The 20313-nt window shown below is 38.5% G+C and overlaps 1 protein-coding gene across 1 annotated transcript in view; it reads right to left on the reverse strand.

Annotated features, from left to right (window-relative positions):
- Positions 1-20313, reverse strand: part of CHST9 (carbohydrate sulfotransferase 9) — a 295944-nt gene that overhangs the window by 128255 nt on the left and 147376 nt on the right. Inside the window, exon 2 of the mRNA XM_036741794.1 lies at positions 5498-5539. Coding sequence (XP_036597689.1) covers positions 5498-5539 — 42 coding nt within the window. The remainder of the gene's footprint in view (positions 1-5497; positions 5540-20313) is intronic.

The following is a 20313-nucleotide window of genomic DNA, read 5'->3' on the forward strand; positions in this document are numbered from 1 at the left end:
GGTTTTCTTTTCAGATGGTTTAAACTCTACTATGTTGCTTCTAGATAGGGAGGTAAGGTATAATGGAAAGTGCATACACATAGAACACACAGAATTTCAGAGTTGGAAAGGATTTCAAAGACTATCTAACCTAATCAATATCTGAACAGGGATCAGTTTATGACATTCTCCCAAAGTGGCCATCTAACCTCTGCTAAAAAATCTCCAGCCACTGGCTTTACCGAATGGTTACTCAGTTGCCATCCCACTTATCTCCTTCCCCCCTACTTTCCTGTAGGGTAAGATACCCAATTGAGTGACTATGCTATTCCCCCCTTAAGCTAAATCTGATGAGAGCAAGATTCACTCATTCCCTTTCACCTACCCCCTCTTCCCTTCCATTACAACAGCTTTTTCTTGCCACTTTTATGAGAGATAATTTATCCCATTCTGTATCTCTACCTTTCTCCTTCTCCCAACATATTCCTCTCTCACCTCTTAATATTATTTTTTAGATATCATCCTTTCACATTCAACTTACCCTGTGCCCTCTGTCTGTATGTATATTCCCTTCAACTACCCTAATACTGAGAAAGGTCTCATGAGTTACAAATATCATCTTTCCATGTGGGAATGTAAACAAAACAGTTCAACTTTAGTAAGTCCCTTATGATTTTTCTTTCCTGTTTACCTTTTCATCCTTCTCTTGATTCTTGTATTTAAAAGTCAAATTTTCTATTCAGCTCTGGTGTTTTCATCAAGAATTCTTGAAAGAAGGGGCAGCTAGGTGGTGCAGTGAGTAGAGCACCAGCCCTCAGGAGGACCTGAGTTCAAATCTGGCCTCAGACACTTGACATGTACTAGCTGTGTGACCTTGGGCAAGTCACTTAACCCAAATTGCCCTGCCAAAACAAAAAAAAAGAATGCTTGAAAGTCCTCTATTTCATTAAAAATCCATATTTTGCTCTGAAGTATAATACTCAGTTTTGCTAGGTAAGTGATTCTTGGTTTTAATCCTTTGACCTCCAGAATATCATATTCCAACTCTTCAATCCCTTAATGTAGAAGCTGCTAGATCTTGTGTTATCCTGATTGTGTTTCCACAATACTCAAATTGTTTCTTTCTGTCTGCTTGTAATATTTCTCTTTGACCTGGGAACTCTGGAATTTGGCTACAATATTCCTAGGAGTTTTCTTTTTGGGATATTTTTCAAGAGCAGATCAGTGGATTCTTTCAATTTCTATTTTATCCTCTGGTTCTAGGATATCAGGGCAGTGACATTTAAAATCCTTCTTGAGCTCTTCCAAGAAGGCTTTTTGGGCTTGAGACCAATTCATATTCCCCTTCAAGGTTTTGGATATGGGTATATTGATTATGTTGTCCTCTTCTGAATTTATGCCTTGATCTTCCCTGTCCCTATAATAAGAATCTCCCGTCATTGTCCATTTCTGCTTTTTGCTCATGGTGTTTGCCTAATTTCTGGCTTTTAGAGTTGAGTTCTCCTGCTGGAGTGCAAGAGGGTACTGACGCAAGTTTCTTGTGCTAGGATCCCGGAACCTGGTCACTAGCTTTGTGTGCTGGGGCATCAGGTTCTGGCAGTTGGAGGCTGTAGTGGTCTGGTAGCTTACCTGGTGCTGAGCTGGGGTCAGCAACACTGGAGCTCTTGGGGTGGGGGTGGGGAGTCTGGCCCCTGGGGGACTCTGCTTACCTGGGCCTTGCTCTTGAATGTTTGGCTCCTGCTCACCCAGGCTTTGCACTTGAATTTTTGGCTGCTGGAGGATGTCTGTCAGCCTGGAGCTATGCCTCCTGGAGTTGTGCTTCTTGGAATTGTGTTGAAGCACTGGGAAATTTGGCTCCTGCAGAATGCTGGTGCACATGGTGGTTTTCTGAGATGGCATCTACCAGTTCCCTTGCTTGTGCTGAGGCACTCAGGGGTCCTGGTGTTGGCGCTTCCCTGCTTCACCACTCTGGGGCTCAGTATCTCCCTCTGGTTTGATGAGGTGGGGTTTGCTGCTAGCTTGCTGGGATGCCTCCCATCCTGTACAGCTCCCCCTCCCCTAGAGTAAGAGGGGTATTTCCTCTTAATCCCCCAAGCTTCCTGGGCTACAAGACTGCTACACCCCATCTTTCTACCGGCTTAGCTGTTCCAGGATTTTTCCTGGGGATATTTTCTGGGCTTTCAGAGGTCAATAAGGGAGGGTGAGAGTGACTTACTTCTTACTCTGTCATCTCGGCTCCCTGAGATGATTATTTTTAAAAATGCACCCAGCTGATCAAGACAGGCTTGAGGATTCACTACAATAAGGCATCACCCATTCATGTGTTAAGATCACATAAAATCACTTAAGAGATGGAACAATAGTGGAAACTTCATTCAACTGTTAATGCAGCTCAAACAAGGAATCAGAGAGGGATTCAGATGCTCCCCAAAAGTATTCATCACTGCCATAGAAAAAGTATTACACAGAAACCTATAGATGGAGATGTCTTCCAAATGTTTCTGTTTTCAGATGATACTGTGTTACTTGCATCAAGCCTTGGAAAATCACAGACCTCAGTGAGGTTGATGTAGCAACAATGCTACTAGTAGCTGCTGTGGAGGTATAAGACCAACAACACCAGCACACAGGAGGGCTGCTAGCACAAATTCTTTGATCTGCTTTTCTAAGGAAAGCAACTTTAAGGGGTTTACAATCTCATACATACATACATACATCATTCACTTAATTCAGGGGAAAAGTCAGCACCCTGAAATTCAGAGAAAATACAAACAGAAATTATAAGCAGAAATTATATAAACAGAGCAAATAACACAAATCAGCACACAGGGCTTCTGTAGGTCCATAGCAATACGTACATAGTTACCAGAGAGAGAAGCACCAACATCTGGGTTTTCAAAGCTGGGGGGGACTCTTAAGGGCTACCCAGAATCTTATCTGGCCAAATCACAGGAACAGCCTTCTAATGAGTGAGTCCCCAAAGCAAAATGCTAATCTCTGGGCATATATGTATGCTTCTTCAGAGTCAGAGGGCATCACAACCATGTGACTCAAACTCATATGACTTAGGCTTTCTTGTGACTTAAGCAGGTCATCAAAGACTCTAGATTCAATCAATGACTCTTGATTGAAACAAAGGCAAGACCTAGTCAAAGGCACTTGATTGCCTGAGTGCTGAGAAGCATTCCAAAAGAAAAAAAAAAACCAAAAAGTCCCACTTTTCTTGCAATCACAGTTAACTATTCAAAATTCAATTCACACATGAAAAAGCAAATTCATTAAAAAAAATTGTTTCCCAGACTATGAAATGCAATTGAAAAGTAAGCCCATTGAAGAGATCTGTCAATAAATATATCACATCCTAGATACATACTATAGATGGACAGAGAGCTAGGACCAAGATTGAACAGGATCTTAGAAAAGAATGAGCTGGATTACATTTGGGGCAATTAGGTGTCACAGTGGGTAGAGTGATGGGCCTGGAGGACTCCTCTTTCTAAGTTCAAATCTATCCTCAGACACTTACTAGCTAGGCAAATCACTTAACCTTGTTTGCCTCAGTTTCCTCATCTCTAAAATGAGCTGGAGAAGGAAATGGCAAACCACTCCAGTATTTTTGCCAAGAAAACCTCAAATAGGGTCATGAAGAGTCAGACATGATGGAAATGACTGCACAACAACCACAACAATAAAAAGATAATAATAGTGCCCACCTCCCAGGGTTGTTGTGAGAACTAAATGAGATAATTGTAAAGTGCTTAGCACAGTGCTGGGTACATAGTACGAGCTATATAAATGTTAGTTATTATTAACCAGTAAATTGTGGAAAACTTGTGATGATCCCAAGCTGCTCCCTGACATGAAAACCCATCATCAAGATTTTTCTGCTGTTTTCATATGGGTATGAATCATAGAAACACCAAAACCTCTGAATAAAAACAACATAAGCTTTCATGAAACACTTGCTATGTGCTAGGCATTGTGTTATTCACCAGGGATACAATGGCCAAAACAAAATTGTTACCACCTTCATGGAGCTTATATTCTATTGAGAAAAATAGTCCCACATATACAAGTCAATACAAAGCATATACAAAGTAAATACAAAGCTGCTGTGTCTCTCTTTTGCCTCTAGAATAAAATACATCCCCTTCTGTTCGACAGTGTAGTTCAATTCTCCCTTTGTAGACTTATGCACCTTATGTTTCAATCAAACTAACCAACATTCTTTACTTTGTATATGATAACCCGTCTCTTCTCCTTATGCCCCTGGACAGACTGCCCTCCATCCGTATCTGGAACGCACTTCCTTCTTGCCTTTTGAAATTTCTAGTTCCCTTGAGATGTTAACTCAGATGTCACTTTCTACCCCTTTCCTGATTTTCCCTGTTGCTAGTACGTCCCCAAATTATTTGGAATATATTTTAAAAATGTTTTTTATATTTTATATTATTATATTTTTTATATTTGCATCAAAATTATAGCAGCTTAAAGAACAATGGAACTACACATAGTGGGCATTAGTTGGCTACAGCATATTACCAAAGATAATGCATGTAAGACGTGACATAAAGGATATCTTTCCCAGGAGACAGAAGACTAGCAAAGGAAGTGGGCCATTCATGGGAGGAGAGAAGGGATAATAAAAGGATAGCCTGAGAACTACACTCATACTACAGAATGTTAAAAGGCCTAGTACTCTAGCACATGGATGGTCAAGCAAGACACAGACAGAAATATCACAGCACAATTAGGAACACATAGGTCTTCATCTTTACCAATAGAGGGAGTTCCCTCATTAATAAGATCTCAAAGGAGACATACTAGTGATATCTTACTGTAGTACAGGAACAAAGGAAGTTTTGTTACTGTCGGTGATTTAGCTTTTCTTTCTGCTAACAAAGTATTTTTATATATGTTTACTTCAATGATCAGTCAAAACAACTTGTAATTGGAATCATCCATTTGTGCTGAAATTATATGAAAAGCCATTAAAATTATATAAACTTTTAAAATAGACTGTGTTCTCTATAATTCACCAAATAAACCCTTATAGAAAATCCAGTGGTAATTTTTAGCCCAGACCAAGGTGAATTATCCCAAATTCTGAATTAGTATAAGCATATTTCTTTGTTGATGTGGGCAGTTTATGGCAACTCACATGAGAATGAAGTTCAAACTCAGATATTAAATATTAGATATTGAAAAATGTAAAACATCCCAAATAATGAGCTCGTCTACTTATCCAGGCAGCTCATTACATCTAAATACTACCTAGATTATCTTTAGTTTTTCTATTTCCTTTGACACTTCAGTCTTCAAGTTCTACTTTCTTCAGAGCTTGTACATGAACCTGGTTCCATCTACAATGCCACCTACTTAATCCAGCTCCCTTAGGAGGGGTAAAATCAGGATTTCAAGTGACAAAACAGCATTGTAAAAGTGACTGGAAAGACCAGTTATGATCATTTTTAGCCATAGCTATCTCTGACTCAAATAATATGGAGGCTTTACTCACTGATTCTGGGTGCGGGCTGGAAGTAGTTGGTTGTCCTCAGTTCTGAAGAAAAAGGGAAAGAAAATCCAAATATTACTATTGTGCAGCACTCACTTTTCCTATCCAAAGCAAGCTAGAGAAGGTTTCCCTACTGAAAACTATATAGAAACACAATAACAGTTAAAAAGAAGGAAAGCAGGAGGAGAAGAGAAATAGGAAGATAAAGAGAATTAACCAACTGTGTTTTTCAGCTAATTCACAGAAGGATATGAGTTTTATGTTTATGTTATTTACAAGGCATGGGATAAATGAATTGCAACTTGGAATCACAGAGTAACAGAAATGGAAACTACAGAGCTATATAAAAGAGAGATAAATAGATTACTATTATTATTATCATAGAAATTCACCCAAACCTCCCATGATAATCTAGCATTTATTTTTTACTCTAGCTATTCAAGAGCCTTGAGACATCATTTGTTTAGGTATCTGACTTCCTGAACCAGTTTTGTCAGGTGGTTATTTCTTCTCTGATTGAATGTTTCTAGGCACAGAGATAACATTATGTTATAGGAAAACAATAAAACAAAGCAAAACATTGGACATGGATTTCGAAAATCTGAGCTTGAGTCTCAAGTTTTCCATTTTATTAGTTGTGTGACTGTGGTCCAATCACTGAAATTCTCTGGACTTTGATTTTCTCATCTGTGAAATATGGATAATAATACTTTACCCAACAAGCATTCATTGAGTCCTCATATGTCAGTAGATGCTGGGGATAAAAGACACTTGGATTATTTAGTTCACAGGCCTATTTTGAGGCTAGAACCTTTTAAATTATAAATATATGCAAATTGATGTTATCATCATTATTGTTAAAGTTCTCCATAATTATCTTTTGATAGTCCAGTGGTTTTTTTTAAACTCTAGTTGTTCAAGAAATTCTTTTTACTTAAATAAAATGTTATTTTTTTTTCTCTGCCATTTGAGCACCTTGTTCCATAGACCTAGAGAGCAATACCTCAGTACTTTCAAGGCAGTAATCACTTTGGCCCTCTTTTCCCAGACTAGAAAACTGTAGTTCCTTTCATTAGAGAAACAATATTCTATCTTGTCAAAAACTTCTATTCTGACCAAACCCGCTTTCTTCACATTCTTTGTGACCAAAACTGGTTGTTGCATTCTAAAAGAAGTTAGACCTCTGCAGTGGAAGAGTTACTTCCATATTCTTGCATATTCCATATTCATTATGTCCTAGCATCATGTTGGCTTTTTTTTTTCCCAACAGCACAACATTCTGGACATATTCATCTGTGGTCAAATATAACATCCATTCTCTGGTCTTTATTCCCATATAATGCTTAGCCAATCTTCCATTGCCTTATATTTGTCCCCTTAAATCCCAATCTATACTTGTAATGTATTCTGGTTGTGAAAGAGGAAGAATGAAGGACTATTTTTTCAAGTTTATCAAGGCTTTTTTGAGTGTTATTGTTATGTTATTCTTATTGCAGTGTTGCAATAAGATTATTCTTTTTTATTTCTTCTGGTCTTGCTGTGATTTCACCTTGCTTATCTGCTATTTTATTGATTTGATTTCTGCTCTCTTTAATCAGATTAGCTAAAGGTTTATCAATTTTATTAGTTTTTTCCACAGAACGAGTTTTTGTTTTATTGATAATTTTTTGCTTTTAATTTATTTATTTCTCTTCTAATCTTTAATATTTCCTTTTTGGTGCTTATTTTAGGTTTGTTAATTTGTTGATTTTTCCAGTATTAAAAACTTCATATTCAGTTAATCTTTTCTTTTCCTATTTGTTAATGTATGATGGTAAGCATTTGATTTTTCTCCTTGAGGACTGCTTTAGTTGTATCCCCAAAATGTTGGTATGTTATTTGATTATCATTTTATAATTATTATTTTAATTTATGTAGTTATTAATTGTTTTTATGATTGGTCTATTGACCGATTCATAATTTAAGATTTCTTTGTTAAGTCTTCATTTAGATCATATTTTTTGCCATGAACCAATTTCTATTCTTATTGTAATATGATCTGTAAAGGATGTATTTACTATATCCGTCTTTAAAAAGTTGTTTATAATATCTCTGTATCCTAGTAGATTGTCATTTTTTAAAAGTTCCATGTAGTGCAGAGAAATATATATTCTTTTGCTACTATTTAGAAAATGCCATAACTCTTTTAACTTTAGTTTCTCCAGAAATTTATTTAGGTCCATATTTTCCCTTTTGTTTATCTTTCTATTAGTTTTATCCAAAACTGACATTTCCTGGCACTATTGAGTTACTATCTATTTCTTCTTAGAGCTCAGATAATATTGCTTTTATGAATTAGGATGCTAAGGCATTTGGAACATGTAAGTTTACTACTGATACTGGTTTACTGTCTGATTCCTTTGAGTATACTATAGTTTCCTTATGTGTCCCTTTTTGTTTTTTGAATGTTTGCTTTTGCTTTGTCTAATAGCATGATGGCAATTCTTGATTCTTTTGGATTCATTTAACGCATAGTCAATTTTTTCCCCATCCCCTCCACTTTCATGCATACCTTTGTTTTTCAAATGTGTTTATTTTAAGCAACTGATTTTCAGGTTTTGTTTTCTTATCCAGTCTGTCACTCTTTTTCATTTAATTGGATTGTTTAATCCATTCAAATTCAAAGTTATAAGAGTTAAGTTATTTTTTCCTCCCCATCTGTCTCTAATTTTTTTCCCTCCTTCAAGTTATAATCTTTCCTCTTTTCTGCTGTACACAGTTTTATGTTGCTTCAATTACTTTAATCTTTTTTCTATTGCTGTCCGTGTTCCCACTGCCTCTCTTCTTCTTGCTCCCGATCCCTTCTTCTTATTTGTTACTCCTTTCCTTTTAGGGTTTTGTTTATTTTTCATCTTTCCTGATTTTATTTGGTTATATATTTCCTCCCCTCTTTTTTCCTCCCAGTCAAATAGATCCCCCTTTCCTGTCCTTCCCTTAAATAGCCCTGTTTATTAGTTTTTCGAATTTCATTTTTGTACCCCTTTCCAAAAAGATTTCTTTCATCCTTTTCATTATCCATCTTCTCCTTTTGTTTACTCCACACCCTTATCCTCTGATTCATGAACCCGATAATCATTTCATCTTGGTCTTTTCTCAGTATTCTTTATATAATCACAGCTTTTAAGATATCACTTCTAGGCTCTACCCTCTAGGTACTTCCTGCCATTGCCTTGTAGGGCTTACCCCATGGATTCTCATTTTCCATTATTCCTCACTCCCAGATGTAGGTGTTAGAGATGACACTGCCCTGTCCCTCCCCTTTCTCCACCCTATGGTCTATGTTCTCTTTTGTTAATCTTTGCCTGGAAATCTCCTCCTTGTGTTCATACTTTCCCACTCCTCTATGTTTTAGTTGCTGCTAGGGTTTCCAACTCCCCTACCTCTTAGGACAAGTAGATTTTTCAGGCATCAAATCTCTTAGGCCTCATCCAGCATAAGGTTTTCATCCCTTTTCACCCACAGGAGCATTCTCCAGCTGCCCCCCCCCGGGTGAGATCTCCTTCCTTCCTCCCTCCCCCTTTCAAATTTTCCCCTCTCCTCCCCCTACTTCTCTGTAGGTTCTTCTTGTTCTGAGACCACAGAGATCACTTTCCCTTCATTGCTAGCCCTTGATTTCACCCAGACACATTCTTCCCTCCTGTCTACCCCTCTTTTCACCTCCCCCTTTTATGTCTCCTCCCATGTTGTAATGTAATTTCTCAAAAGAGGCATTCACTTGTAAGCAGGGTATTGGCAGCTTCTGAGCGTAATGCCCCCTGTCTGCCTCTTCATTGTATGTTGCTTTCACCCTTGTTTCCTTATGGACATTTAGAAAGAATTCTGTTACTGATCTTTCTGTTGCTATTACTGTTTGCATTTATTCATTCCTTCTGCAATTCTGTTGTTTGGGGTATTTGAGTTCAGTTCTGGTTTTCTTTTTAAAAATAGCTCAAACTCTTCTTTATTATTGAGTGTTCATATCTTGTCCGGTATGGTTAAACCCAGGTTTAAAGGAGAGGTCACCTGGGGTGTATCCTGAGATCCAGTTCTCTTTGGAATACATTATTCCATTCCATTCTCTTTTTCTAGTGGTTGCAGACTAGTCTTGCATTATTTGAATATCTTTCCCTTTGCATTTGAAGAGCTTTCTCATGATGGCTTGTAGAACTTGTTTCTGAAATGAATTGTTAAATTTAATTACTATTTGCCTTTGAATTCACAGCCTTGTTTTTTCCCCCTTTTTTCTTTTCCTGCTGGCAATCTGTGAATTCTTTCAGATGGGTTTTCATTTTCTATGTCAGAAGTTCTGGGTAGTTTTTTTCCATTATTTCCTTTATTATGGTGTTAAAGTTTTTTTGTTCTGCTGTGTTCTTGTGGGATATGTTGTTTCTATGCAGCCTGTCTTTGAGATAGAGGTAGTTTGCTGGCATAGTAAGCAGATTTTCTTTTGATGTTTTCTTTTTTGCTTCTCTTCTTCTAGGTTGTCCTTCACATATATGTATTTCATTCCCAATCTATTATTCTTTCTTTTGTTTCTTCGGTGAACCTTAGCATTGAAGATTCAAGTTTTTTTTCTATTCTCTTCATTATTTTTGCTGCACAGGACATAAATTCTACTCTCATGATTTTCATTTCTCTTTTAAACCACTCAGGAACAGCTTAATGTGGTTCCATGCTCTCCTCAAATTCCACAAGGTCCTTTGGCTCATCAAGTGTTGGATCATTTTCTTCAGTTTTTTACAGCATTTATTCAGAGATGCCTGAACTGGTTTAGTAGATCCAGAGACCACATTTCCTTCTGTTGCTACTGTTTTTCCTATCCATTTATCTGTTTATGTTCAAGGTCTTTGAAGTTTCTTTTTTTTTGAAATCTTTTGTACTTTAAGTTCCCCCTTCCTCCCCTTATTTTCCTTATCATTCACTTCTCTTGACTCTCTTCCCTTTCATTATGGTTTTCTTGCGGGCTGGATCTCAAGCATCTCAGCCTCCTCCTCCTCTGGGTAGTTCATGGTTCACCAGCCTGGGTCTCAGCTTCAAATAACTTTTTGGCCCTAGCTGGAACACAGGATTCTTTCCCTCCAGCTTGGTGGAGCTCTGCACAGCTCCCCACATGCCTGGTTTCATATCCTGGTGATCTATCTCACTCCCCCTATTCCTTAGTTCTCTGCTCCTGCACTGGCAATTCAAAGTTTGCTTTAACTGTTCTTGGCGATTCAGAGCTTTGCAGTGCTGGAAATTTTGGGTTGCAGCCCCTGGCACACTGTTGTTCCTAAAGGGCTGTGACCAAGCTGGCTGTCAAGGCTTAAGCAAACATCCACACACTGGAGTTGTTTTTTTTTTTATGGCACCTAAAAGATGGAGAGGGAATGGGGTGCAGGAGTGGGTTGTGATATAAGCCTGAGTTGTGTCCTTGGGTCTGCTAATATGGCCTTATAGCTAGCAGCATGGGAAGTAAGGTTTGGAAAGGTTTGAGGGGTTGTGGGAATTGGAAAAAAATCTAGTCCACCCTCTTGTTGCTCATTTGACCTGGAAATGGATCCAGAAACATGTATGTCTTCTAGTGAAATTTCATTAAACAAGATAACACTGCACCAATTAAATACCACCTAGTGTGTTACTGAATTGTGGATATTTTGGAACTTTACTGACAATGGTCACAGAGTCACAGAATCTTAGCATTGGAAGGGGCCTTAGAGACCACCTAGTCCATCACCTTCCTGATTAAGAATCCCATCTACAATATACCCAATCATCCAGTCTCTCTTTGAAAACTTATGTTAAGGGGAAGCTCATTACCTTTCAAGGCAGCTTTTTCTACTTTGGTTAGCTCAAATTGTTAGGAAGTTTGTCTTCATATTAAGCCTCAATTTTCCTCTTTAAAACTTCTGGTCATTGCTCCTTGTTTTACCGAGATAAAATAGGACAAGTCTATTTGGTCTTCCCAAATGATAGCTCTTCAAAATCTTGAAACAGATATCTCTTTTCAATCCATCAATAAATCAGTCAACGGATATTCATAAAGCCCTAGTTACTTACCCAGGGCACATTTTTCTGGGCCATTGTATAGGGTCTTAGTGATATAAAGGCAAAAATGAAACTGTCTCCACCAAGCTAAACATCCCTACTTTCTACTAATTCTCATAAAGCAAAATCCCAGGATCCTTCACCATCCTTGTTGCTCTTCTTTTGACATTTCATTTTCTCAAGGTCTTTCCTAAAATGTGGTCCCCAGAACATAACACAGTACTCAGTTGTATATATTTACCACATTGATTTCAGACAAGAACCATAGCATCTGTAGCTTGTCATTCCTTTTTGGGGTTAAATGCTTTCCACACTTAAATTTAGGATACCTGGCAGGGGTTGTGAAATTGAAATAATAAACAACCATAAAAATAGCTTACATTTATATAACACTTTGTGGTTTACAAAATACTGTATATACATTATCTCATTTTGTCCTCATGACAACCATCAGTGATAAGTAGTGCATGCATTATTTATCACCACTTTAAGCATGGGGAAACTGGAGCCCAGAGAGGTGAAATTACTTACCCAAGGTTATTCAGTGCCACAGTGAGGATTTCTATCCACATTAACTTAAAGTGATAGAGATATGAATAATATTGGAACTAACCGGATGCTGTAACATTATATAAGGATGAAATCCTTCTAATCCAGTGCTTGCCTGGCATATATGTCATTCAAAATTTCAAGGGGTCAAAACCACACTTGCTTTCTTATGAGTGAAATGAGATACATAACACACTTTAGTTTTAGCTGCTTAAAGGCATGGGCAGTGCTTCTCCGCCTTTGATTAATTGCACAGTGCCTGGTACAGTGCTCAGCCCAGAGTTACCATTTAATAAATGTTGACTGAGTTTGACACAGAATCCCATATTAAATGCCTTTCAATGCCATTGGACTGCCAGGTACGAAACGTTAAAGGTCAGTTCTCAAAGTGCCTTAGGTAACAGGATCTTAACTGGATTTAGACAGAGCCACTTACATTAATAAGGTTTTGAACACCACATCCTGTGTTCATGCCTTGTAATCAGTAGGTGCTTGATAAATGTTTGTTGAATTTAATTATTCATGTTGTCATAGTGTGCTCAGAACTCTGATGACTGTACTAAAGATCTTCCCCATTGGCCTTGTAATTTAGTGGTGTAGACAATCAAATGAGAAAGGGTTCTTTCTCTTTTTTTCCCCCTCCACTCTTTGGATTCTCTGAATCATTTTTATTTTCTGAAAGGAAGCACATTTCACCCATTGGAGCTTCCAGGCAGCTGCATAATAAGGGAATAGGTGTATAGTGTTGCTGGGAAATCAATTTTTAAAGTCAACATTTTCAGTGATTCTCATTTTGAGGTTTAGAGAGCATCATGCAGCATAAATGAAGCACTGATCTCAGAAGCTCCAGGAACAGGAGAGCACAAATACAAACATTTTATATTGATTATACCATACTGTTTTTTAGAGGAACTGAAATCACCATTCCCCTTGTTCTTTCTCCATGTATATATCTAGAAAACAGGTAAGTGGACTATGAGATAGGCATTTTAAGAAAAAAGAACAACACAATAAGGAAAACTCCTGAAAATAAGGAAAAATCTTGTGATTTTTCTGGACCCCAAAATAAGTTAGATGCTGAGGCTGACACACAGAAGTACCCTAGTTGCCAGATAGGATTCCTTATCTTCCGATTAACCTTTATGGAAATAGGTAGAGAACACTAGCATAACTACAAATACCTACTGTTTTAATGCAAAGGGCATTTAGGAGGATTGTTCAGACAAGGATCCCTGCTATAATACTTAAATGTTATCACACAGACTCTAAACCAGGTCTCCTGTGGACCCTGGCCCCCATCCTGGGTAGGCAGGGAACCTACCTTCCAGGCTCTAGCAGCCCTGTTAGCACTGGATGCTCACTACGTTGGGCAAGAAGCCAGGCTTCCAAGAGACCAACGTTGGTTGCTGATGAAAGTTTATAGACCGATGGGCTGACTGATGAACTTACAGCTTCAACATCATCTTTTGGCAACTGAGTCTTTTTCCTGGTCACAGGATTGAAGGCTAGCAAGGAAATGGGACAGCCTCAACCTTATGCAGCCTCACCTTTATGTTCTAGACTTTGGACGGCTTGGATCATATGGGGTGTTTTTGTGTGTGTGTGTGTGTGTGTGTGTGAGAGAGAGAGAGAGAGAGAGACAGAGAGAGAGAGAGAGAGAGAGAGAGAGAGAAAGAGAGAGAGAGGGGGGAGGGAGAGAGAGAGAAAGGCAGAGAGACAGAGACAGAGACAGTGTGTGCGTATGGGTGTGTTGTGTGTGTGTGTGTGTGTGTGTGTGTGAGATAGAGAGACAGAAAGAGATAGTGAGAGAGAGACAGACAGAGGGTGACACAGACAGAGATACAGAGGCAGAGAAAAAAAAGACTCTGTGTGTGTGTGAGAGAGAGAGAGAGACAGACAGACAGACAGAGACAGTGTGTGTGTATGTGTGTGTTGTGTGTGTGTGAGAGAGAGAGAGAGACAGAGAAAGAGATAGTGAGACAGAGAGACAGAGAGTGACAGAGACAGATACAGAAACAGAGAGAAAAAAGACTCTGTGTGTGTGTGCGTTTGTGTGTGTGTGTGTGAGAGAGAGAGAGAGAAAGAGAGAGAGAGAGAGAGAGAGATAGTGAGACAGACAGAGAGACAGAGAGTGACAGAGACAGAGATACAGAGGCAGAGAAAAAAAGACTGTGTGTGTGTGTGTGTGTGTGTGTGTGTGTGTGAGAGAGAGAGAGAGAGAGAGAGACAGAGACAGAGACAGAGACAGTGTGTGTGTATGTGTGTGTGTGTGTGTGTGTCAGAGAGAGAGAGAGAGAGAGAGAGAGAGAGAGAGAGAGAGAGAGAGAGAGAGAGAAGGAATGTATGTGTGGTGACTAGAAGCATCATATCTATTCTGAGTTTTGCTGCAACTGGCTAGAGTGATACTGACTTTTGTCTTTAAACATGGATTGAAGATCAACTCAACATCTTCATTAAACACAGAGATGTAGCCTTTGAATTACACTGACTTCTCCTACTGTGACTGGTAAGGATCCCATGAAGGGTGCTCTTAATACCCGCTGCAGCTATGATGTCTAATTCAAACTGACAAACTGGTTTACTTGCTCTTCCCAGGAGAAGTCGTTGTATTCCCTTATTCTATCTTTGCACAACTTATTTCTCATATCCATGATGATCTTCTTCCTCATCTCCACCTCTTATAATTCTTAGCCTCCATCATAACTCCGCTTAAGCATCTGCTATGCTAAGTTTTCCCTGATTTCACTCAATTGTTGTTATCTCCCTTGGCATTACTTTCTATTCATTTTGAATATATTTTATATTTATATTTTCTATGTACATAATGTCCCTTCCTCCCTAACAGTAGAACATAAGCTCCTTAAGGGCAGAGACTTACTGCGGGACTCATATTGCTTTTTCCATTTGTATCTCCAGGACTCATCAATCAAACAGCTTGGTTGTACATTTTAAAAGTAGATCCTGAATAAATATTTGCATATTGAATTCAAAAGTAAGTTTTGTCTGATCTTGTTCTCTCTCTTCCTCACCACATGCCATTATGATTCTATGATCTAACTAAATGTTGAAACGCTCCAATACCTCATTATGGCATGAACATAACCCTGGGTTCCCAAATGCAGTGCCAGTGAAGCATAGGCTCCGAGAAGTTCTAATAAATAAGTGAAAATGCATTTATTAAGTATTTACTGTGTACCAAGTACTGGGATAAGTCCTGGAGATACAAATGGACAAAGCAAGACAGGTTGCTCCTCTCCAGGAGCTCATGCTCAGTTTGGGGGGGATATAACATATAAGTGAAAATTCAGCTTCACGATGTATGGAAAGGTCCAGTAGTCCTTTGGTTACTTCAGCAGGTCAGGTGATAGCATCCGGGGTCTGGAGGGCATGGAGGCAGGGAAACTGGTAAATCTTGATGGCCCTACATCTCAATGGAAGCCATAGAGCTGGTGACTCCCATCTTGTACAAAGCATGTAAATATTCAAGTAGCCTAGATGGATTCTGGGAAGATTTTGCTAGGTAGAGGAGGGTAGGGGAAAGTACAAGGAAAAGACCTCTACCAGTAGTGATAGATTTCCCTGCTTCCTCTTCATCTTGGATCATCCTAGTGACAGACTGAATGCCTGGCTAAGTTTAAAGATAATGATAACCAGAAGGTTGATCACTAGGTGTTGAATTTTGTCAGTCATAGTAACTCACTAAGACTATCTTTGAAGGACTAGAATGGTTGTGATCTGAATCTGGAGAGAAAGAGCCTGCAGGGAGAAAATGCTGATTTTTTGAAGTGTTGAAGCAAAGTAAACTGAAAGGCCCATTTAGAATAATGATTTTAAAACACTGTAAAAATTCTGCACAGGAATCCTTAACTTCCCTTCTTGATTTTTCAGTAGTATTAGAGTATACCCATTCAAATTCCACCCTTCCCCTGTAGCAAAATATTTCCCCTGCTAGAAGTTAGGGTTTCTGACAGAAGGGTATGAAATTAAAAGGGATGTATCTATAGTCACGTGGAAAAAAGTTCCAAATCACCAATAATTAGAGAAATGCACATTTAAGTCACTCTGAGGTTTCACCTCATACCCACCATATTGACAAAGCTGATTAAAAAAGTGATACGTGTTTGTGGTTCTGCGGGAAATCAGGCACATTGAAGCAATGTTGACAAAGATATGAATTGGTCCACATTCGGGAAAGCAATTTGGAATTACCTTTTACAAAGTCCCTAAATTGTTGTGCCTTTTGATCCAGCAATAACTGTACTAAGCCTGGACCCCAAAGAGATCAAAGAAAGAAGAAAAGATACTATATGTACAAAATATGTATAGCAGCTCTTTTTTATTTTGGGTAGTTGGCAAAGAACTGGAAATTTGGGAATGTCTGAAGAACAAATTAAGGTATATGAACATAATGGAATACAATTATGGGGTGAGACATGCAGAGAGGGTTTTAGAGAAACTTGGAAAGACTTGTATGATCTGATACAGAGTTAAATGAGCAGAACAAAGAGAATAGTTTATAGGATAAAATCAATTCCGAAAGACTTAAGAATTTTGGCCAATATAGTGATTAATCGTGATTCCAGAGGATGTATATAGTTTGAATGGAGGGTAATTGCAGAGGAGAAACTCTAGGTGGTGGGGGTGAGTAGGCAGGAAAGTTTTTTTTTCCCCAGAGAGTATTAAGCTGAGTTTAGAAAGAAGCTAGGGAAACTAGTAAGTAAAGGTGAGAAGGGATAACATTCTAGCCATTCTGAGGGTAATCTTAATAAAAGCACAAAGTCAGGAGATGCAATGTCATGTATAAATAACAGCAAGTCAGTCAATGTTGTTGAATCATAGAGTATACGGAAGGGAGTCAAGTAGAAGAAGACTAGAAAGATAGGATGGGTCCAGGTTGTGAAAGGTTTCAAATGCCAAAAGATTTTAGCTGATCTTAGAAGTTTACATTAGTTTTTATTTTCTGCCACACTGCACAATTGACTCACACTGAGCTTATAATCTACCCAAACTCCCAGATCTTTTAAAAGAAATAACTTGTGTAGCCACATCTACCCAAACTTTTATTTCTTGAATTTAAGTGTGGGACTTTATATTTATCTCTATTATATTTCATTTTATTAGATTCAGGCCATTATTCTAGCCATTTATTCCTTCATCCAAGGTACTTATATATATGTACACATATATGTGTATATATCATATATGTATCATATATAATATGAATACACACATGTATAATTTAGACATCTCTCTCTCTGCTCCCTCCCTTGTTCTCTCTCTCTCTCTCTTTCTCTCTCTCTCTCTTTCTCTCTCTCTGTCTGTCTGTCTCCCTCTCTGTCTCTCATATAAAGCAGCATAGAACTGTACAGTACAGACTTTCTGTATAGAGCTGTACAGTACTGGGACTTTCCACTAAGTACCTCCCTCTAAGTTCCCATCCATCCATTTCATGATTACTCTTTAGATCTAGTCATTCTCTCATTTCACAACCCTGAGGCTTGGTGGCCAGTAAGCAGATGGCTCTGAGCACTGGGCACAAGAACTATGGCACTGATTGGATGGAAAGGGCACATAAGAGAGAGCTTACTTGGGCTTGGTACAGTGGGAAGTTAATCTAAGTCTCATTACTAGATGAGGACTAATCCTTGATCTTGAAGTATCCTCTTCCTGTGGAACTATTCTTAGGGAATTTCCCAAGTACTTTATATTTTTAAAGTCTTAGTATTAAGAAACTTCTGAGCATCCCAGAAAGGATTTTATAGTTCTCATCTCCAAATGCCCAACTGGAATTTTATCCGTTCCCATTAAATATTCATGCTTTGAAGCCTATCTTAAATCTAGTCCCCAAGATAGTTTTCCGGCCTTGGCATTCTCCAGCTCATTAACTTCAAGGAAGAAATTAGAAAGGCATTACAATCACTATGTCGTCCTAAGGAGCCCAGAACAATGTACAGGTTCAGAATGTCATTCTTTTTAAAAGACAAAGTTAGGCTGAAAAGCTTATACACAGAGCACCCTCATAATACTTTTAAGATAATAGTTATTTAACTTTTACCTAGAGAGGTTTTAGGCGTAATTACAACAACCATTATGTTCCCTGCAAACAAATTGTTCTAACAGTATTATGAAACCTGCACCACTTCCAAGGAGGAATTAAAAAAGAACAAAACTGGAACATTTCAGCTCATAATTTATTTCATCCTTCATTCCCCCCCACCCCGAGTATGGAGATTATAGGAAAAAGTTAATTTAATCAAGTAGTAAAACATCTTTAAAAATCAACATTCAGATGAATGTATGTGTGTGTGTGTGTGTGTGTGTGTGTGTGTGTGCGCGCGTGTGTGTGTGTGCGTGTGTAGGGAAGAGTGGCAATGGATTACTCCTGCCAGCACAATGAGGACACAAAGGTGACTGAAAAACCACCAGCACAGTTAACATTCAAATGTTCTTGTTGAATGCCCCTTTTTAGAGGGAATTCACATTTGAGCTGAATCAGCTTCTTGTGCGGCCCCAGCTGCCCTGTGTCATTAGAAATCCATTTCAGTCCCTGACTAGAACACTAGAACCTTGTTATAACTGTCCCTCCTCCTCCCTCAATTGCTTTGTGGATGCTTATACAGTATAATCTATGGCCCATCACATCTCTAAAATATAGTAAAAGCCTGGTGATTCAGATGAGATTAAGATGAGAGGTAGTGTGATATCCTGGTGACCAGCAGGGATTATTGGTCAGGAGAACTGGGTTCTAATCTTAGGTCAGTAGATGAATCATATGACCTTGGGAAAGTCATTTATCATCTTTGGTACTCTCTTCTCTCTAGGTTTTTGGGGACATCATTCTCTTTCTCTTGGTTCTCCTCCTACCTATCTGACTGATTTTTCTCAGTATCCTCTGAAGGATCCTCTTTGCAAATCACACCCTTCTATCTTATCATATGTATTCCTCAGGGTTCTGTCCTGGGCCTTCATCTCCCTCTTTAATACTTCATTTGGTGATCTCATCAGCTCCTATTGATTTAATTACCACATCTACACTGATGATTCTCAAATCTTATCCTGCCCCAACCTCTCTGCTGAGATCCAATCTCGTATCTCCAACCGCCTCTCAGACATCCTAAATTGGATGTCCAGTAGACATCTTAAACTCAATGTGTTCAAAATCAAACTTATCATCTTTCCATCTAAATCTCCTTCCACTACTACTTTACCTATTAATGTAAAGGGCAACTTCATTTTTCTAGTCCCTCAGTTTCACAACCTAGGAGTCATTCTTGATTTCTCACTCTCCCTCCCCTACTCCCACATCCAATTGGTTGGAAAAGCCTATCATTTATGACTTTACAATGTCTCTGGAATATGCCCCCTTCTGTCTTCTGACACTGCCCCAATACTGGTGCCTGTCCTCATGACCTCGTGCCTGGACTATTGCAATAGTCTGCAGATGAGTCTTCCCCCCCGCCAAGTTTCTCCCCACTTCAATCCATTTCCCATTCAGTCACTTAAGTGACTTTCTTAAACCACAGTTATGATCATGTCACCTCCACCCCCACCCTACCACAGACACACAGACACACACATTGTCTCTCTCTCTCTCTCTCTCTCTCTCTCAACTCCAATTGCTTCCTGTTGCCTCAAGGATCAGATACAAAATCCTATTTAGCATCCAGAGCACCTCATAACCATGTTCCCTTGTTCCTTTCCAGTTTTCTTACACCTTATTCCCTCACATGATAGCTGCTGTCAAGTATTTGAAGGGCAATAATGTAGAATAGATATTAGATTAGTTTTACTTGATTTTAGAGGGCAAGATTAGGAATAATTTCCAGAAATTGCAGAGAGACGAATTTAGGCTCAACATAAGGAAAGTATTTCTAACAATTAAAGCTGTTCCAAATTGGAATAGACTGCATTAAGAGGTAGTGAGGCTTTACAGTGTAGTGGAAAGAGATTTTTGGTTTGAATCCTCCCTCCAACACTTGCTGGTTATATCCTTCAGTCTCTTTAAATATCAAATTTCATCTTTAAAATGCGTATAATAGCTTCTAAATAAGGGCTCTTAATCTTTTTTTTTTAATTTCGTGAACACTTTCTAAGACTAATGTTTTGATGCTGATGTTTATGAATTAAGGAAATGTTAAATTTCCATTAGAAGTTAGTGAAAATAAAGATGTAAGTTTTGTCCCCTATCCAAGCTCATGGACTCTCTGAAATCTATCCATGAACACTGT

Source organism: Trichosurus vulpecula, chromosome 1 (genome assembly GCF_011100635.1).
Source record: "Trichosurus vulpecula isolate mTriVul1 chromosome 1, mTriVul1.pri, whole genome shotgun sequence".
NCBI lineage: Eukaryota > Metazoa > Chordata > Mammalia > Diprotodontia > Phalangeridae > Trichosurus > Trichosurus vulpecula.